Here is a 26,260-nt window from a genome sequence, read left to right on the forward strand (position 1 = left end):
CCTTCTTATTTGGGCTGGTCATTCTGAAACCCAGACATGTTACCATTAAATGAATGTATGTTTTAAATTTCCACAAATACACATAATGAGTATATTTTCACTCTTGTGCTGTAGTCCAAGGAAGGCCCCTGATAAGTTTTCCAGTTATTTTTCAAAAATTCTATTGAATATTTATATATTTTTTCTTTATGTTTGTTAGCATTTTCTAATTTATGCCACTAGTTACATATTTTCCATAAACTAAACTGGACTGTCTAATCAAAACATAGTGAAGTAAACAGATATCTGAAAAAAAAATCAATACAGGCAAAAACAGTATTTAAATGATTTGAAGTTTAGCTTCTACATGTCTTCAACATACAAGTTTATTAATCTTTTCAAATGAATACATTATTTTCTCAAACCAAAGGTATGAAATTATTACAATAAAAGCAAATTAAATATATTAAATGCTATATAATTATCTCATTTATATGGTTAAGGTTATTAGCTTATATATGATGTCTTTAAAATAACTCCCATTTGCAGTTACATTTCAAACTGCAGATCTGATGCACCAGCCAGGAGAAATGCCACAGTTCCTGCTGTGCTAAACTTACTGAAACAAATAGAAAAAACACTTTATTGTGTTTTGTTCCTGTTTTACTATTTTGTAATTGGACTACCCTACAGGAAATACTCCTCTTTATAATATATCACTGAGTTACTATAATAATCTTGTTTCATGCTCTTCCTTTATATACAACACAAGGGTTTCTGAATTATTATTATTTTGTATTCAGGATTAAAAAATGTATGACAAAAACTTAAAAGGTATTACTAGAAAATTAATAGAAAAGGTATTTTAGAACTACATGTAATGGCAATTTATTCTAATAACATGATTGTACTCTTTGACAATGGAAATATGGCCACACATACTTTCAGCCAAATATATATGAAGTGGCACTACACAAAAATAGAAAAATGCGAGTAATCTGAAACAAATGTCTTTTCCAGTTTTCTAAAATGATTAACAGCAAATATCTTACTACTCAAGGATTTCAAAGTTCTTGGTAATTTTTAATTAATTAAATTAAAAATGGCTAAAACTGGTGTCTCCCACTATACAAAGTAGGCTTGAAATTTATATCAGGAGACTAGCATGATTATATCATGTGTTCAAGGTTAATTTGTCAAAAATAAATAATTTTAATGAAAGTACTAATGTCATTATGGGTGAAATAAAAGTGATCTTTAGAAAATATTTGATAACTTTTCCCCCTAACTATCCCTGGATTACACGTTAAGATCATCTTTAAAGTGAAAATAACCTGAAATTAAGCTATTTTGTCACTAAAGTAATACAATTCATTTAAATGGATTCTAAGTTGGAGTATCTTATGAATAATTGTGATACACGGTAAATTTCATTTCTAGTAAATAATGAAAGTCTTATCACATTTAATTTAGAGAAAAACAAATGGTTGATATGTTAAATGTTACTTTTCTTAACCCTTATTCCATTTAATGCAGACATCTTTGAGGGGAAAAAAGAGTTTACATAATGAATATAACACTCAATTTGGAGGTTTACATAAATTATACCAGTTCCTTAAGTACTACTGACATTTAGTGAGGAGCAGAATATAAGGATATCAAAAGATTTTATTTCACATAAAAAAATAGATTTTTTTTCCAGGAATGATGCACTTGTGAAAATATAGCATACTAGGCAAAAAATAAAAAGGAACTATATTCAATTTTGTAAATTATATCCTATGTTATGATGTCTATATACTCTTTGTGAGATTGCGATAATTTTAACATGTTCCACAAATTTGATAAGAAAAAAATGTAATTGTATCTATAACATTTTAATTAGACACATCCTACAATGTAACTTTGACAATATCTATCCTAACTGTATCTCAGAATTATTTATCTTCCTACACCAAAGTCTAAGTCATTTGATTATGTTCACCCAGGTGTAGCATACTCAATGATACAGAATTCTCTCCTGAGGAAAGAAGAGGGAATTAAAGAAATTGGAAGATAACAGGTTGCATATTCTACTTGTAAAAACAGACACTTTAGGAAAGGTAACTGCTTAAGTGGTCATATAAAAAGCTCAATTAAATCTAACTTAGCATTGTCTCTTAGGATTTATAAACCTACACTTCTGAGCATTGAACTGAGTTGACAATATCTAGTGACTCTTAATTGCTCATGTTTAACTTGACCGATGAATAACTAATTCTCATTTGAGTAGTGAATCATTTTATTTTTTACAAATTTACTTTGATTTTATTATTTTATTTTATTGGGATAACATTGGCTTACAACACTGTTTGTGTATGGGAAGTACAGGAGGCCCACTTTCAGGTGTTGTTACCATACTATGCCCTCCACCAAATCACCACAGTCCATTGTGCTCCCTCCTTACTTTGCTTTCTGTGCCCCTCTGTCCTTTCAGGTAGCCATCAGTTCTAAAATCAGCTTTCTTCAGTTTGCTCTTAATTTAGCTTTATCTGACCCTTTGTTTGATTTCCCTATATTCCACACATAAATGATACCATAAGACTCCAAACACACCTCATCTCACCTCCTCTCACCTCCTCTCACCTCTTGGGAGCTAAACAAGGTCAAGCCTGGTTAGAAATTGGACAGGAATTATTTCAATTAAATGTGAAGTAAACGGAACATATACTATTTTATTTTGAAAAAAGATAAATACTAATTTGACACTTTATAAAATATTTCATTAAAACATGCATTGACCGCATTCTATTTTGATTCATTCAAATGAAATATAAAATGGAAAAATATTTTGAAAAATAACGATAACAGAGATTAAGGAGTCAACTACAAATGACAGTCAAGCTTTGTGACAGAATACTAGAACCCTAGCAATGTAGCAAACCAACTAAAAGCTAAAGCAAATATATTTTTGTTTTGACCAGTTGAATTTGTGTTTCTTTAATAATATTCAAAGGTCAAATAAGCACTTAAAAGGATGGGTTTGGATTTCAAGAGAGTGATGTCTCAGATAATATTTAGGAGACACTAATAATTGAGACTGTGAATAAAAGCATAAGAAGTAAATGAGGTCAGCAAAGTCATGAATACAGAGTGAGAAGAGGGTCAGAGATGAAAGTTTCCTATAAGTCTACATTTTAGAGAGAATAGGGGGAAAAAGTCAAATATTTTGCTTGAATTAATAAAACTAACAACTTTTAAAAACAAGATTTGTTTTCCTTTAAACTTATAATGATATGAAATTGCTTATATTCAATTAGTACTTAACTTGGACTACCAAACACCTGGGTTATAGTAGACAGAAGGGAATTTCAAATTTTAAGAAGAATGTAGTTGGTATAGGAGGCTAATCTATGCTCCTGTTGCCAAAAACTAGAAAAAGTCACAAAATGGGACTATTTTGGGGCATCAGAGATCTAACAACCCCAGGGAAATTACATACTCCAAAGTGCCCAAGAGAAGAGAACATTCCAAAGATGCGCAGAGGAAAAATTATCAAAACTTTTAGTGGTTGTGGATGTGGGAGAAAGGGCATTATAATTGGGAAATTAAGAGGATGTATATATATATGAGGCATCTATCTATCTATCTATCTATCTATCTATCTATCTATCTATCTATATCATTCTCTGCTGGAAATATGCAAAATTATAGTGGTGTGAGGGAGATTAAAGAGTGAGGGTAGAAGATTCTACAAATCAAACAGGTAAATGATGGGGGTGAAATGAGAACTGAAAGAAGAAAATCACAAATCTGAAATTATATTTGAAGATTTGAATGATCTCTTAATAAGTAAATATATAAATAAAAATCAATTAGGATATTGAAGATCTACAAAGCACAATCAATCACTTCTAATAGGAAGGACTATTTATAGGATACCATATCCAGCAACTGTCTAATAAACACTCCTTTTAAGCCAACATGAAACATTCACCAAGAATACACTAAGACAAATATCAGCTTCTGAAAGATTAAAATCGTGCAGATGTTATTTTGTGGACTAATGGAAATGAATTAGACATCAATGACAAAATAGAGACTTCCATCAAGAATGTCAGAGCTGCAGTTGTTACCCATCCTCACAAAAATTTGGTTTTGTCAGTTTGTTTAATATAAATCATTCAAGTTTGTATAAGTTGTTTAAATTTGTACATCACTGTAATTTGATGAGTAGCAATGTTGAACACATTTATATTTGCATTTGATATGTGTGTAACATCTTTCGTGATATCTTTTATTCAAATATTTTGACCATTTAAAAATGTATTTTACAGACTTTATATTTTACAGAGATTTCTGATAGAAATATTTAATGAAAAGTACAGAGATATTCCATAGCCCCTTCTATCACATACTCACAGCCTCTGACAACATCAACATCCCATAAGAAAATGGGTCATTTTTTATAACTGAAGAATCAACATTATCACCCCAAAATCCATACTTTACATTACAGGTGACTCTTGGTGTTTTATATTCTATGAGTTTTGACAAAAGTATGTGACTTGTAACTATCAGTATAGTATCATACTGTACTGAATTGACAACCCTTGATCTTTTTACTGATCTATAATTCTGCTTTGTAGAACATGAGCCTTTTCAGATTGACTTCTTTCATTCAATAATATGCATTTAAGTTTTCCCCATGCCCTTGTTTGGCCTAATAGCTCCTTTCTTTTTATCATTGGATAATATTACATTGTCTGAAGATACCACAATTTATTTATTCACCCATCAACTGAAGGACATTTTGGTTGCTTTCAACGCATGCAATTATGAAAAAAGCTACAACAGGGCCTCCCTGGTGGCACAGCGGGTTGAGTGCCACACTATGAAACTGTCCGCAGCCTCTTCAGCATGGGTTCAGTTCCTGGCCGGCCAAGGAGAAACCCACATGGCATGGCAGACCTCTCCTGCCTCACCAACTGCTACCCTGGGCAGTGTCCTCAGTCCATCTGTCTGTTTGGCTCCCCCCTCTGTCTCTGGTGAATTCTGTCACACTCCCGGGCCTCTGACCTGTACCCCAGTTCTTGTATAAATAAAAATAAATCTTAAAAAAAAAGCTACGATAAACATACATGTGCAGATCTTTGTGTGGCCATAGGCTTTTAATTCATTTCAGCATACATCAACTAGCATGATTGCTAGACATGGTAAGAATATGTTTACTTTTGTAAGAAGCCAGCAAACTGTCTTCCAAAGCAGCTATACTACTTCACAGTCTCATCAGCAATGAATGAGAGTTCCATTAGTTCCACAACCTTGCCAGCATCTGGTATTGTCAGTGTTCTGGGTTTTTCCCATTCTAAGAGTGAATAGTGGTATCTTGTTTAAATTTGCAATTCCCTAATGACATAAGATAGTGAGCATCTTCTCACATACTTACTTTCCATCTATATGGATCTTTTCTTTGGTGAGTTGTATGTCCATTCATATCTTTTGCCCATTTTTCAATTGGTTTGTTTCTTTTCTTATCACTGAGTTTTAAGTGTTCATGTATATTTTGCATAACAGTCTAATATCAGGCATATCTTTTGAAAAAACTTTTCCCAAATACGTGGTTTGTATCCTCATTCTGTTGGCAGTGCCATTTACAGAGCAGTAGATTGTAATTTTAAAGAGGTCCAGGTGATAAATCTTCTTTTCATGGATCACGCTTTGGGGTCAGATCTAAAGTCATTGTTAACCCAAGATCATCTAGGTTTTCTCTTATAGTATCATCTAATTTTGCATTTTATACTTAGGTCTGTGATTTATTGATTTTGAGTTAATTTTTGTGAAAGGTGTACAGTCTATGTTTAGTTTCAATTTTTTTGCATGTATATGTCCAGTTGTCCGAGTACCATTTGTTGAAAAGATTATCCTTTCTCCATAATACTGCCTTTGTTCCTCTGTCAAAAATCTGTTGACTATATTTCTGCAGGTCTAGTTCTAGTCTCTCTATTCTATTCCATTGACATATTTGTCTATTCTGTAGTCAAACCACACCTACCATCTTGATTATCATAGCGTTATGGTATGTCTTGATGTCCGGTAGTGTCAGTTCCCTAACTTCGATCTTCTCCTTCAAAGTTGCATTGACTAATCTGGGCCTTTCACCTGTCCATAAAAACTTTAGAATCAGATTCTTATTGTCCACAAAATAATTCACTGAGATTTTGATTATATTGTGTTGAATTTAAAGATCAAGTTGAGAAGAACGGACTTCTTATAATTAAGACTTCCTATCCAGAAACATGGAATATCTTCTCATTTATTTAGTTTTTCTTTAATTTCTTTCATTAGAGTTTTGCAGTTTTCCTCACATAAATCTATATTTCATTTGATTTATAAGTATTTCAGTTTTTGGGTGCTAATGTAAATTGTAATGTTTCTTTAATTTAAAATTACAATTGTTCACTGCTGGTTTAAGAAAACAATTGACATTTTTATATTAATCTTGCATCCAGTAACCTTGATATAATTGCTTATTAGTTCTAGTTTTTTTTTTCAAATTAGATAATCATGTTATGTAAGAAAAACAGTTTTACTTCTTCCTTCCCTAGCAGCATATCTTTTATTTATTTTTCTTATCTTACTACATCAGCTAGAATTTCAATATAGAACACACTGTTGAGAGTGGACATCCTTACCATGTTCCTGATCTGATCAGGGAGACCCCTTTTTAAAATATTTTTATTATTTAAAATAATAATTTATATATCAATAATGTTGATCCATTATAATAAGGGGAGTATAGTTTTATAACAAATTGTGAAATTGTTCCAAAGTGACTGTAAAATGTCCTCTAAATTTTGCTTTTAACTGCATCTGATAAATTTGTAGTATTATTCAGTTTGAAATATTTCTAAAGCTTCCTTTGTGATTTCTTCTCTGATTCATGGCTAATTTGAATCTTTTTCTTTAATTTCTAAATGTTTGGACCATTGTAGAGAGAAAGTGAGTCATTAAACGCAAGGTCAGTGAGATAGTGGAGGGAATCTGTATTATATTTGGCTTTATAAGAATATTTTCTTTTACTTTCAGTCATAAATCACTAAAAGGGGCTTTAAGCAGATTTGATAAATTAATAAGATCATTCTGGCTTCTTCAAAGAAAACAGGCTTTATGGAGATCAAATGGAAGTATAGCCCTCAAACTTAGCTACATTGCAGTCACCTGGGAATCTTCCTACAGGAATACATCCATACAACAACCACTTCTCATATAATTGCTCTGGAGTCTGGCTTACACAGAGACTCTTTTTCACTCATTTCCTGCCCAAGATGATTCCACGCACCAGAATTACCTAATTTGAACATTCTGGATATATTTTTAAAGATGAGTCAAGAGGGCTTCCCTGGTGACCTAAGGGTTTAGTCTCAGTACCATCATCACTACAGACTAAGTTCAATCCCCAGCCAGGGAGCTAAACCACATATGGTGCAGCAGACCTCTCTTGTCTCACCCACTGCTCCCCTTAGCAGTGTGATTTAGTAAATCTGCCTGTTTTGCTCACCATTCTGTCTCTGGTGAATCCTCTCACCTCCCCCCTGCCATGCCACCACCCCACCACCACCACCACCTCTGGCCTACACCCCAGTTCTATGCAAAATAAATATATTTTTTAGAAAGATGAGTAAAATGATACAATCATAAAATGCAGAGTATACAAGGAATAAAGAGTCAAAAATAACTCCAGTTTTGACTAAACTAATACTGAGCTACTAAAAGTAAATTTATACTCAACTACAAGATACATTAGTGGTAATGAGATCTAGGTTAGTTAAGCTTCCTTTCAGGCTCTACATTCCTAGAGAACTCTGCACCACAAAAATCACTTCTTTATGATTTGCCCTCTTCTTTGAGTCTACAGCCTCGTAGCTTTTCTTCAAATCTCAGCTCAATTAAGACCCTTGGGGAATATTCCTTGTCAAATCATGCTGTAATTTAGTAGAACTTAGCAACATTTCCTCTTCTTTAGAGAAATACCTTGGTTATAATTCTATATACATCTACAGTTATTTTATTAATGCCTATATTCCATCAATTAGATTCTGAGGTTAAAGAGCATGAAAATTTGCTCATGATTTTATTCCAGTGCTTACTTGTGCTTGTGTATTTAAGAACTCAAAAAAATATTTGAAAGAATGAACCCATGTATAAGAATTTATATAAGAGATGGAGGAGGTGGACCAAGGGTGCTATGGTGGTGGGAGAGCTACGGGGACAACATGTGATGGGAGAAATCAAATAATGTCTGAAATTAATAATGATGTAAGAAAATAAATTAATTGATAAAAAAATACGTAAATAGGGCCTCCCTGGTGGCGCAGGGATTGCAAAGCTGTCCACAATCTCTGCAGCACTGGTTCGATCCCCGGCAGCTGGGTGAGGGTCCCACATGGCGCACAGACCTCTCCTGCTGTCCGCTGCTCCCCTCAGCAGTGTGCTTCTTCAGTCTGCCTGCTCTGTTCCCCACTCTGGCTCTGGTGAATTCTCTCACCCTCCTGTGCTTCTGACTGTACCCAGTGCTTGTATAAATAAATAAATAAATAAATCTTTTTAAAAAATAAGTAAATAAAGAGTGTGTAGAAACACTAGTTATCTCCACAAATTTTAAATGCTATTGTGTTTTCTGTGGCCTTATATGTCTATTTTACTAGCATTACCCTTTTAAATTTTATTAGTGCTCACCTATAAAAGCTGCTCAAAACAATAAATAACTTAAAGTAATAACAAAGCCCTAAAAACCCTAAAGATGAGATCTAAGACTCTTGCATATAAAATATAACTTCATATAAAATTCAATAAATTACACTTTCAATCAGTATTTTTAATTACACCCAAATACATACAAACTTTTGGAATTCTGTTATGCTATATACACATGTGCAAATATATATAACTTTTCCTAAATTACAATCTCCAAATTGCAGATTGAATTTCAAAGTATACATCAACACAATGTAATTCTTAGCAGCTGCTAGCATTTATAAACCCTAATGTCACCACTTAATTATCATTCAAAGATGAAGAACCTAAGCACACAAACTTAAAGAAATAATTTAAAAAAAACTGATCATACTATTTCAAGAACATCAATCAAGAGCTGAACATCACTAAGTATGAACTTAAATTGTAAAAGCCAACACAATGGAATCATCCCTTTATAGTGATGAAGTCTTGGTACACATGATATCTACATACATGATAACTACAATCACTTTCTATAGTACTAAAGATGTGGAATGTGACAAGATGTTCAAAGACATTTGGATTATGTTACAAGGAATGCGTTTGTGTTTGCATGACTGTGTGTGTGTATCCTTTGTTGTTCATGTTTATTTGTTTTCAAATGCTGAGGCTGCTTTTTCCAAAGTACATTTTGAAAAATTAGCAGTCTAACAGTAGCACAACAGCCTGGTTCTAGTGAGGTACAATTGATCTACAATATTACATACTTATGAGGATATAGAATACATATGTGCAAATATATATAATACTTATATAATACTTATTTTATGGAGATTTATTCATAGTCCTAAATGTATTATTGAGCAATTTGTTTAAACAGTCTATTTCTGTTTTTCATCAAATTTGTATTGTATTTGTTGTTATATATAAGCACAAAAAGAATAATCAGAGGCATGGAATTATTTAGAAATGTCTAAAAATCTTAGTTTCTTCCTATAATTATAGGTTATAAATGGTAATTTTTAGTATTAATATAGTCGAGATATCTTTCCGGAATAATTGTATCATGTATAGAAATAAGTGTGGAAAATTTATGTGTCATTACCCATAAAAAACAGCAGGTATTTTGATGGAATAATCGATTCCATAAAAACTTTAGATGAGCAGAATAATCCTGAATAAATATGAATTATGGGACAAGGCTTATATTTATACCAAACAACAGCAGACTTTCATTTTAATAGAATGGCCCAACTATAGGAATAATTCTCAGGCTTCAATTAATGGTGATGGACTGGCTCAAACAGGCTATGCAATGTTTTTTTAAATTATTTAATATATTTTATTCATATGCAATCATTTAGCTATAATTATGTGTCAAAACGAGTAATTTTTTCCTTTACAGTGAAAATCTTTTCTTATTCTTTATTCACTATTAAAAGGAAAAAATCTGATTCCCTAAACAGCTTTTGCATCCAAACTGTTTAAATTTCAACACCATTCTTACCTCTGGGTGAGAAATGTCTCAGGCAATATTCCCTCACAGAATATAAAATTATAAACAACATCTAAAGGGATGAAGGAGAAATGAAATATGAAGGGAAAATATGACAATGACAAATATAATACCAGTAAGTAATTTAACCTTATTGTAAATCATTTTTCTCCTCTATCTTAAAAAAAAAAAATTACTCTCAACTCTCCTGAAAGATAAAGATACTGCCAAGATAATTGGTTTGTAAACATAAGTCAGATATCAACTAAAAGTATTACTTCTGTGGTCCAATAACAAACACCCGTTTCCACCAAAACTTGCTGAAGTTGATGTTAAAAAAGATCTCTAAAAAAATGACTTATTTTAGTTCTTCTATTTCCTAAAGTAAAGGACCTTAAATAAGTCTAAAAGGAAATAAACGTGTAAAATTAACTAGGAAGATAGTAGGAAGGTTTTGTTGTTGGTGTCTTTTGTGACGTAGAGTTCAGAGTATCCATTATGACATCTCATTTAATCCTAAAACAACCAAATTCTTTCTGGATTAGAAGAAAATCATTAAAGTCTGACTTGCTAAATAAATATAGATTGGTCATTTTTTTTTTAATGTAGGCAATTCCCTCAATCATCCCATGGTACAAAACTTATAAAGGAGTTAAATAATGGACCATAGGCTTCATCACAATCAGTATTTTCCAATATCAGATATCATATATGCACCTTAGTAGATGCCATGAATCTGTACCATTTATAAGAATAATTGATGAACTAAAATAATACAATACTTTACTTACGTTTTCATAAGTACCACACTGTGGTAAACTACTGTCAAACTGAAGAGTAATACCACACTGTTTCATAAAGCAGTGGTTCGTCAGTGGGCAGTCCACACTTTTACTATAAACCAGGAACATAAACTAATAGCAGTTGATTTAATGGTATTGATATGATACCTCATTTTGGCTGCACATAGATAATTTTGAAATTGCACTGGGTGATTTAATTTTAAATATGTGTGTTTACTTGAATCAACAAATACAGGGAATTAACTTACTCAATTTCAAGGACTAGTCCAGACTTTGGGATACATGACACCTCAGTAAATGTTAATAGGAAAGGCTTCAGAGTATTTTTTAGTATCAATTGATCTGAGACAGTCACTAATTCATAATAACTTTATCAAATAGTTCTTTGAAATGCATTTTAATTGACTCAAGTCAAGTCTGCTATTAACCAGGGGTCAGTAAATAACCTACAAGACAAATCCAGGAGGTCAACTATTTCTATAAATAAAATTTTATTAGGACACAACCACACCAATACAGTCACATCAATTAGTGCACCTACTGGCTATATGGCAGCTTTTCATCAACACAATAAAATAACTGCAACAGATTATGTGAGCCAAAAAGTTTAGGATATTTACTATATGTTCTCTTACGTAAAATGTTTGTTTACCTCTACTGAGGCTATCAAATAACCATACTTTGTGAAATAAAACAAGTTCAGAAAAATAAATCTGACTTATTAGCTATTTTCAACAATTTTCAGAAGGGGATGCTTTTCTCCAAAAAAAAAAAAATAAATAAACACAAAAACTCCCTCCCAGTGGATGGGATTTAGTATGTATCATAATATCCTGTAGAATTTTTTTAAAGAATTATTTATTTATACAAGAACCGGGGTACAGGCCAGAGGTGTGTGGGGTGAGAGGATTCACCAGAGAGAGAGTGGGGAGCAGAACAGGCAGACTGACTGAAATACACTGCTGAGGGGAGCAGTGGGCGAGACAGGAGAGGTCTGCCTCACCATGTGTATATCTCCATGGCCGGTGGGGATCGAACCAGCACTGAAGAGGTTGCAGATAGCCTCACAGCGCTGCGCTCAACCACCTGCACCACCAGGGAGACCCCTATAGAAATATTAGGTAAAGCCTAGTATTCCTGTTAAATTTAATTCACTGATATATGAAAAATGAAAATAACATAACTACACTGCAACATATATCTTCCAGAAGAGAAGACTGTACATGGGTGGGGTAGCTTTTATATTATTTTATATGGGGAATAAATCTAAATTAATTAGAAAAGGCATTAACAAAAAAGACCAATTTTCTTATAAACAACAATATATTAATCTATAAACCAATTCTATTATTCTTCTTAAGTTGTATAAAATAGCAAATATAATTAGAAAATACGTATTCAAAACATGTAAACCACTAATTTTCCACTTGTAAAAGCTTGATTCAAAAGCAATTTACTTTATGGTTTACTTAAGCTTTGCAACTACATTAAAATATGATAGTATATACACAACAGCTTGTTAACAAGATTATCATAACATTAAAATCATAATGTGGCACTTCAATTATGGATACTTAAAATTAAAGCTAATCCTCACAGTACCAATTTTTATCTCCTAAATAATTTTAGCTATTAGCTGCTCATTCAAAGTCTGTATCTAACATGATAAGTATTCTAGAGTAAGACGTAGCTCCGCACTTTTCTCGAGTAGCAAACAAAAGCTGTATCCTTTCTAAGACTTTGATACACAATCTTTTGCTACTTGGGGAAGGTATGTTTTTTTCTTACCTAGCTTAAGTTATTTTTATGCTGTTGCTAATATTATTATCTTGAGTAGAAAAATCCTATATAACAACCATTCATATTTTCCATTCTGGTTTTGTGATCTTAATTTTATCAACATTTCACAACAGTATATTTATAATATTAATTTCATTTTTTCTGCAAATACTGTTTTCAAATAAACATTGTCTAAGACATAGTAGACACCAAGTTGAATGAACAAATGTTTACATCAAAGAATATGAGAGCATCTTTTATAAATATATAATTGAATTACACAATAACTGATTTTATCTGTGCTTGTTTCACAAAACTTAAAATTGATAAGTATATAATCAATATATTCCACATTCAAGTTTATTGTTCAAAGTAGTGAAAATGACTAAATCAACTGAGCTCTACATTCATTATGCTAATTGCTACCAAATATATAATTAATCCAGAAGGATTAATTCTAAGCATATATTTGTTATTAAACATTAGTGAGCATTAATACAGAACTTTTCTTCTATTCCCCAGGAATGATGAAATAAAATAAATTATTTTTGACCCATCTGAATCTGAGGTTCAAAATTTGCTTTCACTGACCTTTGGAAGGAATAAAGTAATGTACCTTATATATACACAGATAGTCCCAAATGTGGGTGTGAGTGTTCATGTTGTATGCTTGCTTGTATGTGTACATCTATCTGTACATATGTATATGTAAATATGTACATACATATTAATATTATATAACAAAATTACATTGAATATAATAGAAAAATTACATACATTTGTACTTTAGGAAACTAAATCAGTTTCCTAAAGTCAAACCTACTTTTCCAAGCTGCATTCCAATGGTGTTTATTAGAGTAATTGCATCATCATTATCTAGAAAAAACAAAGCCATGTTTTCGTCTTCCGATTTCACAAAATCTAAAGACAATAAGTTTGGTTGCTCAACCCAGGTATTAGGCAGTATAAACCCAATCCGGGAATCTGCTGTGGGCATGATGAAATCTGTACCTTTCTACAGCAGAAAAAATAAAAACAAGATGTTTTTCTTTGTATAGAAAAGAGAATACTCTTGTAAACTGCTAATTGGGCTCAGAGTACTCTCTTCTGGTCCATTTAGTGAAAAATGTGGAGAAATATCATTGATAGTATCACAAATTTCATTAATGTAGACAGCTAACTAACATTACCTGTAAATGCAATTTCACACATCAAACTTCTTATGTAGTTAAAAAACATACACATACACACACAGTATTTTTGATTAAAAAGTAATATATATATATATGTTTGAAAAATTTTAAAGCAAAAATATAAATGTTAAATTACTTATAGTCAATGATATTACAAAAAATATTCAGGTTTTTAAAAAATTTGCATTGATTTTTCACGCTATTAAAAAACCTGACTTATCTAGAAGTATTTTGTTAATAATTTCTTATTTATTTTTAATTCTTAAGTGCTGCTCAAATTTTCTTATAATCATATATTCATGTTCTAAATTACTCATTAGTGATAATTATTTATATTGACTTCTCTCCATTTTTTGCTGTCATAAAAGAATTCCACTGAACCTCCTTGTACATAAAAATTTGTAATCCTAAAGGATATATAAATAAAGGAATTTCCAAATTCTGTCACACTGCAAGATTTCCTTGACTTGGGGCGGGGGGGAGAGAGAGAGAGAATATGTGTGTGCATGCGTGTGTATATATATATATATATATAATGTATGCATACACATTTATCTACAAGAATAAGATTAAGTGGGATAATTACAATATTCTTATCTTCAAGTATAATTCAGATGAACAAAATTACTCATAGAGACAGTCTTTTACTCTAGTTATTGTAGAAGTACCAGTTAAAGAAACATCAGCGCACCCTAACCATCATTCTTGGCAAGGGATGCAAGATTAATACAATTAAAAACAAACAGCTAAAACAATATCTACATACCAGGGATAATACAACCCTTCTATCAGATGGCAAACAGCCCCTGTAATACTGAATATTAACAAAGTGAAATTAAAGATGTATTTTTATATTAATAAATCTGGAAGGAAAAATCTAAAAATTGCCTCTTTTAAGTCTCTCTGACTCTCTCTTCAGACTTCAGTCTTTCAACAAAAACTTTTGATTGGTATTTATATTCCTTCTCTACTTCTCAAAGCCTATGAGTCTAAAATATACAAGCACATTAAAACACTTTTAGCAATTTTACTTAAATAGTATATAGAATGTGTCATGTCTTAACACTTTTCCAAATTTACATAGTTATATTTAATTGTTAATTCTGTATTAATGGTGGGATTAATGGTACACCTACAAATGGTGTGTATTACACACACCAGAAAAAAAAGACAGAAACATAAATCATACAACTCAACATCACCATCTAGTGACAGAATTCCTAACACGTGACAAACTCAAACAAAAAAAGAACAGAATTCAGATATTACGTCCTGGGAGATCATCTCTAAAATAGTAATCTAAATGTAACATCTCTCATTAAATAGGCTTGGCTTTGCAAATAAAGTGCAAACACATATTGACAATGTTTTTATTCCAGAAATAGAATTTATAGTTTCACAGAGTTATATCTGTAAATCTAACCAATCTATATTTTGTGGAGTAAATCACTATGAAAAGCTTCCTATAGTATTTTTACTTCTTCTACTTAATAAACTATATTCTACATGTACCTTTTCTTTTCAGAATTTAAAACTACCTTTTCTCTAGTTATTTAACCCTAAATACACACCAATTTCACATTTCTACTATTCATGGCCCACAACCACCTCAGCAACTGGGAAGTGGGCAGAGACAGTGTTAGAAAAGGTGCTACTTTTTCTCCTATACATGTTAGAGTTTTATAGAGGAGTTAAGACATGCAGAGTATAATGCAGAAAGCAAATCAAGTTGACATGATAAGAGTGTTGAATTGGCAGAGATGAGAAAATATCAGGAAAACAATTTGAAAATTTTACTTCTAAATTCACAATTACCATTCTAAGAAAGAGATTTAACCTAGAGATGATGCATTTTTTTTCTGCCCTTAAGAAGTTTTTCTTCTGGCATTATTTTCAGAAACCCTGTACAAGATTTCCATACACCCATGGAACTAAAATGGATTCTGTATAAGTTGGAAAGGAATATTCCCACTGTCATTTTACATTCTAAGACCACACAAAAATTTTCCATTCCAATCTATTATGTATGACAAATGTGCATTCTTTAAATAAGCTCTATGCACACTGAAGGAAAATAATGTACACAAAATTAGAGTACTCTATACCTTTGTCTTATTAATCTTTGATAATTACAAGTATTCTCTTCTATATTATTCTGTTCTTCATATCAATTCTATGAGGTTTTAAATCCTATTGTGGAAAAAGTTGTAAAAAGATTAATTTACCAGTTGGAGTATATCTGAATTTTATCACATCCCAGGATTCAATCATATTTCACCTTTTCATTTTTGCCATTTCTTACCTCACTATTTTTCTGATAATTCATAATATGACCACATTACAAAACATTTAGAGCGGAAAATTATGTCTTAGAAAAGTATATGTAAGCAGCATAAAGATATAGTAGCCATTTTGCTACATCTCATCTTTTTGTTTTGTTTTTTTACATAATTTTGTTTCCTGGTAATTTTCATTCACCATTATAAGAATTCCCGTGTCACTAAAGACACTCTAGTAAAGATCATTTTAGTGTCCAGAGAGAATTAAATAGGCTACAATTTACAATTTCGTAAATGCAGATATAACATAAAACAGACATAACAAATATATTTATGTAAACATATGTGTAATATAAATATATATGTAAGCTTCATATCCTTAGTTGTTCTCTTAATAATGCACAATTAGATTCTAGTCAATTTGCTTATTATTATATTCCATATTTGAGCAGATTTCTATTTTCCACGATGTCTATTTATTCTAAATGATACATTTCAAGAATTTAAATTAATACAAAAATGGTGTTTATTTTTATACTCTTAGTTCTTATTGATATACTCCTTTCCTTAATGCAGCTATAATTTCCACCTTCTCTTGAACTGAAGATGTGAAAATGACTTTCTATGTCTTCTCTAGCACTCAGAAATATCCTCCCCACTGACTTGCGGTAACATCAGTAAGCAAGAAATTAGTATTTTTAATGTAATTTATATTATATTTGCCATTAAAGTTGAATATTTTCAAGGGTTACTTAATCAACTCTGACAATTATCTGTTGAGTTCCTACTCTCTTTGAATATGTTATACACACACAGCAATATCATACACTGCTGTCTTTTAATTTTATGACTTTTCCCTATGAAAAGAAGTCATTTTAATACAGTTAAAGCATAGAGATTTCTCCAAATACTTTTTTGGACATCATCCTTTTCCCCATCCAAACTTCAAAGAGACAGTCGTGTCCATAATCTATTAAATTGTGTTTCATTTATTTCATTCTGTCCTTTAAGATATATGAAATTTCTTTTAACATGTATAGTGAGAATATAAAGTGATTTCCCTTTTCAAAGCAGCAAAACAACAGACTTATCACTTGCTGAATGATTCAACATTCTTGGATGATTTAAAGTATTTTATAATATTATAATTTGATAGGCTCTATTATCAATTACAACCACTAACTTGTTGTAGATCACCTACAGAAAAACTCATGAATTTCCATCTGTGATTCACAATACTAAATTCCCTTATTGATTCCTGTAGTACCCACGTTATTGGGGGGGGTTCTATATATGGTCATGACTTTGGAGAATAAAAATCACTGTCTCCTCAATATCAAGTCATACCTGTCAATTTTAGTTTAACATCCATTACTATGCTATAAATTAACCTTTTAATCTACACTTTTTGAGGAAAAATACGTGTGTGTGATGTATACAGGTAATGTGCATCAACATGGTTTATTTAGCCTCACCCTTGCCTCTTCATTGAGGTTCGTATTTCATCAGTGAGTTCACTGAATGTCAAGTTAGCAACTCAAAAACACCGCTCTCTAGAATGATGCTGTCCAAACCATAGCCACTAACTGCAAGGAACTATTTACATTTAAATTAATAAATATTAAATAAAATTAAATGTTCAGGTCTTCAGTTACATTAGCCACAAGTCACGTGTTCAATAGGCACATATAGCCCATGCCTGTCATAATGAACAGCAGATAGCAAACATTTATATCATTGCAGAACATTCTACTGGGAAACACTGAACTGGGCAGCAGATGCCTCTGTGAGCCTCAGAACACTAGCAGGAATGCCACCTACCCTTTTCTTCTCAGGCACAGCATATTACAGCCCCAACTTACTCTGTGGGATGCTAGCTAAAAATCTGAAATCCCAAAATACGTTTCGCTCTGACATACATTTCCATAAGTCCAATAATTTCTTAGATATCTAACTAGACTCTCCTCCTTTCTGATTCCATGCACTATTCTTGGAAATCACATGAACCTCCTATGGCTACAAGTACTAAAATGCTAACAAGTTCCACATGTACACATCAACCCCCAGTCTTTTTCCTAACTTGTAAAATTGCATTTTCCATCTGTCTATTGCAAATATATACAAGAATTTGCCATAGCTATCTCAGATTCAGTTGAAAACCAAAATCTTCCTCCTTAGTATACTTATTTTTTGTCTCTCCTTATCTCAGCTAGTGCACAGCATTCTCAAATAATGTCATTTCTCAATGTTATTTCATTGTAACATTGATGAGAAAATAAAATTCGCTTCCCAACTAGGACAACTGTCATGTGGAATTTGCACTTGTGTGGGTTTTCTCCAGGTACTCTGGATTCCTCCCACATGCCAAAGATCTGCATGTTAGGTTCACTGGTGTGTCTAAAGTGTCTCACTCTGTGTGGGTGTGTGAGTGCACCCTGTGACAGTAGGGGTCCCGTCCAGGGTTGGTTCCAGGCTCGTACACTGAGCTGCCAGGTTAGGCTCTCGCCATCTACAACTATAAACTGCATGTAAATGAAAAAATGACCGAATGTAATTTATTGTCTAACGTCAGAAATGTTTCAAATCTTTAGTCAAAAGTTTAGGGTACTTATGTGACCATAAATACACTGTAGGAAATAACTCTTGTTTACACCCTAATTGCTATGGTAAAATTGGTTCTGTTATATGTCATTTTGCTTAAGTGGCAGTTCCCAAGAACCTATTGACAAAGTTAACAGAAGACTTATTATCTCTCTAAATACTCAAATAACAACATTTGACTTGCCCTTGGTAAGTCTCCTTACCTTTGTCTTTATCAATAATTCAACAAATAGATCAAACATTTATACACTAAAACTATGGTAAAACTAGTAATACAAAAGAGTGCAAATAGCAACCCTCCTGCCCAGTGGCACTTACTATTTAGAGGGGCAAACAAATAAGTTAGATTTTATAACATAAGAAGAAGAAAACTTTTAAAACGTTTAAAACAGAGCAGCACACATTAAGTCAGGTTTATGAATTTTTAGGCTATTAAGTCACAAAGTGTCATCAGGTATATGTTCTAAATATTTCTAAATGTCTCAAACACACTCACCTCTGTGACCTCTATATCGTCTATCTTTATCTTTTTTTTAAAGATGTATTTATTTATACATATAAGAACTGGGGCACAGGCCAGAAGTGTGGAGGGGGTGAGAGAATCACCAGGGACAGAGTGGGGAGCAGAACAGGCAGACTGACTGAAACACAATGCTGAGAGGAGCATCGTGCAAGACAGGAGAGGTCTGCTGAGCCACATGGGTCACCTCCCTGGCCAGGAACCAAACTCACGCTCAGAGCCGAGGATAGCTTCACAGTGCTGTGCTCAACCCCTTGTGCCACCAGGGAGGCACCCCCACCTCCCACCCACATCTATCTTTATCTTAGATAAAGATCTACAGATCTCTAGTTCTCTCCTTCCTCCACAATGCCCTCCACTGTGCTACCAAAACAAAATTAAATTCTTTTTTTCCAATTCTGGGAACTTAACTATAACCTAATTAAATACCTGCTTTATTAACCAGCACATTCCAGAGTAGGTTGTAGCTCCTTGCTCTGTTTACACAGCCAGCTACAAGGCCCTCACATCTGGGATCAGGAGGAAGCACAGACTGGGGGCTAAAATGATTTAGGAGCAGGGATCCTGAAAGAACAGGTTCAAGACAGCATTACTTTAAGACTGACCACGAAGAGACCCTGGATAAAGCGACAGAGTGGAGCAAGGGCAGAATCCTCTTTTTTTATTTGTTCTAAGTTCATAGAAATAGAAGAAACTTAGTAAACAAGAAGGTAAACCCAAGTTGGTGAAAACTATAGCTATAGCTGCCATCAAATGTCAATCATCAAATGTCAATCACTCTTCTTTTGTGCCAGCTTCTCCAGGCTGGATGTGCTCAGAACTTGAGCATCACTGCGGACTCCTGGAGCCACGAGAAAGTTGCTGCATGTAAATCAAATGAGAGAAGAAGATGTGCCCAGGGCCAAGCTCTGCTTTGTCCATGAACCCAGAGGAAGTGAACACAAAGTTTTGGGAACCAGGTAAAAGAGGACTCAATACTGGGGCTCAGAGTTTTCATATCAAGAGTTTGATTTTCGTGCCTATCTCTCCTACTAGGCTGATAGCTCCTGAGGGTAAGGACTGTGCAATATTCCTATCTGTAACTTCATCACCTGGTATGCTGCAAAAACTCAATCATTTTATTAATTAAATGAATGATTACACCCTGCATCCCTTCCTCTTGGATATAATCTTCCTGCCCTGCAAGAATTCTACGGAGCTGCAAAATCATCTTCAAAGATTTTATATTTAATCCTGTCACTCCCTTCCATAAAAACCACAATGACTCCCTCCAAAAATTTAAATATTTTATCATGACAAGGGAGACTGTACATAACTGGCCTCTAAAATACTGCAACAAACACATTTCCAGCCATTCTCAAGAAGCCGGCACCTATGCTAATTGATGTTTTCTGGTAAATTATCCATACTTTTCTCCCAGTATCCCATCTCTCACTCTGAGGATCTGAATTGTTCCCACCATGCTCGTCAACCACGTACCATTCCATATCCACCCCAGGATTCTTGGTATATGAGGAAACATGTTACTGAGGGAAAATTTTTGCCTCTGTGAGTTTTCTGTGAAGATATACATATTAAAAAGCTTGAAAATGTTTGCTTTACACCACTTACTGCCCCCAAAATATATCTTGCACCTGCGGGCCTCCATGTCTGTGTTAGATGCTGTTCCTCTACCTACAAAACCAGCCATCTCTCAAGGCTAGATCAAATTTCTGATCCTCTCCATGGTTTTCTCTCATCCAGACATCCCTCATGTAAGGCAAAGATTAATCACAGCATTTACTTTTCTCCTTTCATGTATTCCCCTCTAATTCTTTCAGTCACATGGCATTGTAACTTTTCCTTCACTTCCATAACACACATGTAAAAAGATGAGCCTCTGCTGCAATTTCTAAAGGTAAAAATCAAAATTAAAAAGTGCCACACCTACATTAAACTAATTGTTGAAAACTTTTAATTATACTTATTTAACTGTGTTTAGTGAATCTAAACTATGTTTAGTGAATTACAAATAATATGCATATGCATGTGTGTGTAATATATTCAACCTACATAAACAAAGTACACTATACAGACATATGATTATATGCTGATTTAAATCATATAGACTGCTGCTTTATATCAGCATGGGAATTTAAGAGGTTACTCCAACCAGGTAATACTTGTTTTCTTCATTAGTTCATCTCTACTTTTCAAAAAGTTGTTTTTCTCCACTTTTTTATGTAGATAAAAGGAGAATTATCCTAGTATTTTCTAAATGGCAAGTATTACAAAATTTGGCAGAATATAATAATCTCTTCAGATGTAGTTCTCCCATAATTCAATTTGTTTTTTCATAATGACACATTTTCTATACTAATTACATGTCTTTTTCTTATTCATTAAATTTCCCTCACTTGAATCCATTTTCATTCAAGCTGCCCCTTTGCAATTCTTTCTATGTTTGGGCCTTCAGTTCTTTTATTCAAAGCTTCAGAGCTGGCATTCTCTTTGTTTTCTTATGTGTCTATGTGTTCACTTGAAGCTGAATAGATAAATTCAGAGAATAGCTGTAGTTTTCTAAATAAATACTGGAGAACATGCTTAATATATTCAAAATTATAATGAGCATGAACAAAAAATGATATGTTCAATATATAACTATGGTAGTTTCAGATAGAGGATCGAGACTCTTTTGAAAAACAGGAATTCATTCATAATTTCTGCACCGGCTTTTTTCATAACATTTTATACCTTGTTTTTAATTTACTACTGTTTTCAATAACTTTACCTTTCTGAGAATGTCTGATTACATTTTATATAGATACAAATTCTCTATTGTGTACTCAGTTTTATTTTTCCCTCTCTTTTTTATTAGTAGAGACATTAACAATAAAATAGGCTCACTTGCTCCAGCTGGTAATTTCTCAGAACTAGTAATATATTATTCCTCTTTTTGTGACATCATAATCATCTATGTAGAAGTACCATGTATCTTTGTGTAGAAGCTACTGTTTCCATTAAATTTAATTACCTCCCCCTGTGGTTTTAAATAGAAGTGGCTTCAAAATGAGGGCAGCTTCTATTAAATTTAATTACTTTCCCCTGCTGCTTGCATGGTAAAAGGGAGGTTACTAAATGCGAGCAGCTTCTAAACTAAAGTATATGGTAACTGTGTGCTAGCAATAACAATTGTATCTAAACTAGCCTTCCTGGAAATCTCACAAGCTTTCCTTTCTCTTATTTTAAATATTTTTATCTTGATTTAAGATTGTTAAAAAAAATGATCATTGATAGAAGAAAACATACTTTAAAAACTACTGTTAGTTTCATAGGCTAAAAAAAAGAGTTTTCTGTACAAAGATACTGGAAATTTTTCCACTCAAAGATTCAAGCCCAGAACTTTTAAAATTATTAACATTTGCTGTTTTCTCGTTCCGTTATAAGGATTAGTTGTTTTATTCCTCACACATTTTTAATGTCTAGTAAAAAGACTTTCTTGATTCTGATCTGATGTATTTGAAGACTGCTTCCTAGAAGTTATTAAAAAGACGTCAAGTTTGGGGAAGCTTCAGAGAAATATTTAGAAATAGCAGTGTTTAAAAGTAAAAAAACCCACAAAAACACCATACTTACATCTGGCTGTATTTCACATAAGTTAATCTATATGCTTTATAGTAGGCGAAAATGTAAATCATATTAAAAATGCTATGATATAATCCTATAAAATCTAATAGAATATGAAATTTTAAGTACCTCTTTTTTAATTAAATATTAATTAGGAGGAAATACTACTTTGTTAAACCATCATTGTACTGTTTTTTATATGTATACATACAGGCAGAATTTAGATGAACAATATTTCCATTCAATCACACGGTTTAGTATAAATATAAAACAAGACACCCCTTAAGCATTTTAAGTAACAAATTAAACATTTACATTTTTTACTGTGCACTGAGGCTTAACATTTATGCAGCTTCAAAACCAAAGTACAGCCTCAAGGGAAGTCTCTCCACTGACAAATTAATACCTTAGAGAACAGAGCTGAATGGTGGCAATGAACTCATTTGTTCCCCCAATAATGAAGAATGACTTTTTCTTTACCACATCTGTGACTGTTGCTATGGTGACCCAGACTTACCTCATTGCTTCTCTGAGAGCTCCTCGCTCACCAAGAGTTGTGTGCTTGATGTCATCAAAATTATTCTCTAGCTTCTCGCAATTCTGCAACATATTTAAAAAAAAATGCATTAGTCCTCCAACATCCTGAGATAAAATTATAACCATGCACTTATGTAAAAGTAGAAATAACGGTATTGATTATGGACTAATGAAAAATATGTACACCAATTTAATTGGGTAAGATTCATTAAAATTGACAGGGTAAATTCAACAGTAACAAAATAAAAACACCTTGTGATATAGTAGTAACAGATGTCTATTTATCAATTTTTCAAGATATAAATGGAAGAATTGAATATTATGTAAAAGTAGTACAACTTCCAGAGATCTGAAGGGTTAGAAACTACTTCTATAAAATTATCTCAAGTGTATCAAAGCCGTTTTAAATTCAAAAGACAGTAAATTTGAGATCACAACAAAGTTTATACTGAGATTAAGAGATAAATCCCAGGTATAATGTAATAATAAAGTTTCTAAAATTTTGGAATCACAAATTTATAAGAAAACATTTAAAAGACAGTTCTTTATCAAGTAGAACAATTATATGTATATGTGACAATATATGCCCAATTCTTAAAATTGAGTAAATTATATTAAGTTTTTAGCAGACTGAATTGAAATTTTGAAGAGATTCTTTTTTAAGGAAGAGTTTTTTTACTATAATTTTAACTATATTTTTCTATGTAAAACTAACTTAACTGTATATGACTCTAAAAAATTTAAGATCACAATGTTTTAAATTAAATCTTAGACTAGAAAAGCATGTCCATATTAATCTTTTATCAAGTTAGTTTTCATGACAATTTAGTGGTAATTAGGTTAACAGGATAACTGGAATTAATGTTTAAGTTACTTTCACGAACAAAAATCTAAACGATAAGGTTTTAAATATTAATGTATTTTTTCATTTTCAAATTTTATGCAATCATTCTGGATTTTAGAAAAATGCAGATTTTAGATTAATAATTTCCTTTTATAAAATTAATTGATTTAAATCTATTGGTATACATACAACTATTTTAAGAAGTAATTTTTTTCAGTCAGTCAAATTAAAGCAGTCAATAAGACAAATTAAAGAAGATGAAATGTTCTCTTTAATACAGTTATATTTTTTATTTTGAAAATTACCAAAGTGTATTTAAGTAATTTGAATTCTGAATAAAACTTCTTTTTGGATCTGTACATTGCAAATATTATCTCCTGCTCCGTGTCTTTTCACTTTTTAGTAGTGTCTTTTCATGAAGAGCATTTCTATTTTACGAGGCCCAATTTATTATTGCTTAAATTTATGTTTAGTGGTTTTTTGGGTGCCTTTTAAGAAATCTTTGATTTCCTCAAGGTTATAAATAAATCTTCCTATTTCTTTATGAAGATTTATTATTTTATTTTCATATTTAGTTGGGCAATCTATCAGTGATTGATATTTATACATGATGAGAGATAGGAAATTACATCATATAGGTAATCAATACATAAGTACTATTTATTGAAAAGACCATTATTTCCCCCACTGCAATTCTGAGTGATCTTTTCCATAAAGTAAATCACAGAAGACTCTGTTTCTAGATTTATTCTAGTCAACTGCTAAAATTCCTGTATTGGTGTTAGTATGATGCTATTTTAATTATATCAGTAATTCCATAGCTAAATATGAAAAACATAGGTGATGGAAAAGGAGCAAAGGATTTATGTTAGCACTATGTGAGAATGACCATCCAAATAGAACAGAGGCAAAATGATGTTCAACATGCTAATTTGTTGATTAGCAATACCTTTATAAGCTGAATATTTATTTTTAGACATACACTCTAAATAAATGCAGATGTTCATTTATCTTAAGTCACATGCAAAAATATTAATAGTAATATAATTCAAAATAGCCAAAATTAGAAACAAGCCAAATGTACAAGATAGAACATATGAATTGTGATATACTGACATTTTGAAAAACTGCAGCTCAATGAGAATCAAGAAACTACAGCTACATGTAGTAACATGTGTGCATCTAACAGACATAGCATTGAAAAAGCTGACACACAAAAGAGCACATAAAAATACTGTTGCACTTACATGGAGCTCAAAAATAGGCAAAGCTAACAAGTACAGCCCAAATGAAAATAACAATTCCATTTATAAGAGCATAAAAATAAAATGCTTCTGAATAAATTTAACAGAAGAATCATGAGGCTTGTGCAATGAAAATAACAAAGCATCATGAAAAATTGAAATTCTAAATAACAGGAAAGACATCCCATGTCCATGAATTAGAAGGCTTAATATTGTTAACGTGGTACTACTGTCCCCTAAGTTGATCTAAAGATTCAATGCAATGCCTGTCAAAATATGAGCTGACATATTTTGCAGATTTTGACAACCTGATTCTAAAATTATATGAAAATGCAAGTGAGTCAGAATTGTCAAATCAATTTAAAAAACAGAAGAGCAAATTTGAAGGACCCAGATTTCCTGATTTCAAAACTTAATACAAAACTACAGTAATCAAAAAAATGTGGTGCTGGCATTAAAATGGAAGAATAACACAATGGAATAGAATTGAAGCTCTGAAAATAAATCCTTATGTTTATGTTAAAATTTATTTCAACAAGGATGCCAAGACTACCCAGTGCAGGAAAGGATAGCTTTTTCAACCAATGGTGTGGGAACAACTGGATGACTTTAGGCCAAAAGCTAAAGTCAGACACTTGTCTTGTATAATCTATAACATTAAT

The 26,260-nt window shown here is 32.2% G+C and overlaps 1 protein-coding gene across 1 annotated transcript in view; it reads right to left on the minus strand.

Moving 5' to 3' along the window:
• The window catches only part of DPYD (dihydropyrimidine dehydrogenase), a 743,206-nt gene that overhangs the window by 630,998 nt on the left and 85,948 nt on the right, over positions 1-26,260 (minus strand). The window contains exon 3 of the mRNA XM_037498291.2: positions 23,491-23,573. Within this exon, the coding sequence (XP_037354188.1) occupies positions 23,491-23,573 (83 nt within the window). The remainder of the gene's footprint in view (positions 1-23,490; positions 23,574-26,260) is intronic.

This window comes from Talpa occidentalis, unplaced genomic scaffold (assembly GCF_014898055.3).
Source record: "Talpa occidentalis isolate TD23 unplaced genomic scaffold, MPIMG_talOcc4v2.1 talOcc4.9, whole genome shotgun sequence".
Lineage (NCBI taxonomy): Eukaryota > Metazoa > Chordata > Mammalia > Eulipotyphla > Talpidae > Talpa > Talpa occidentalis.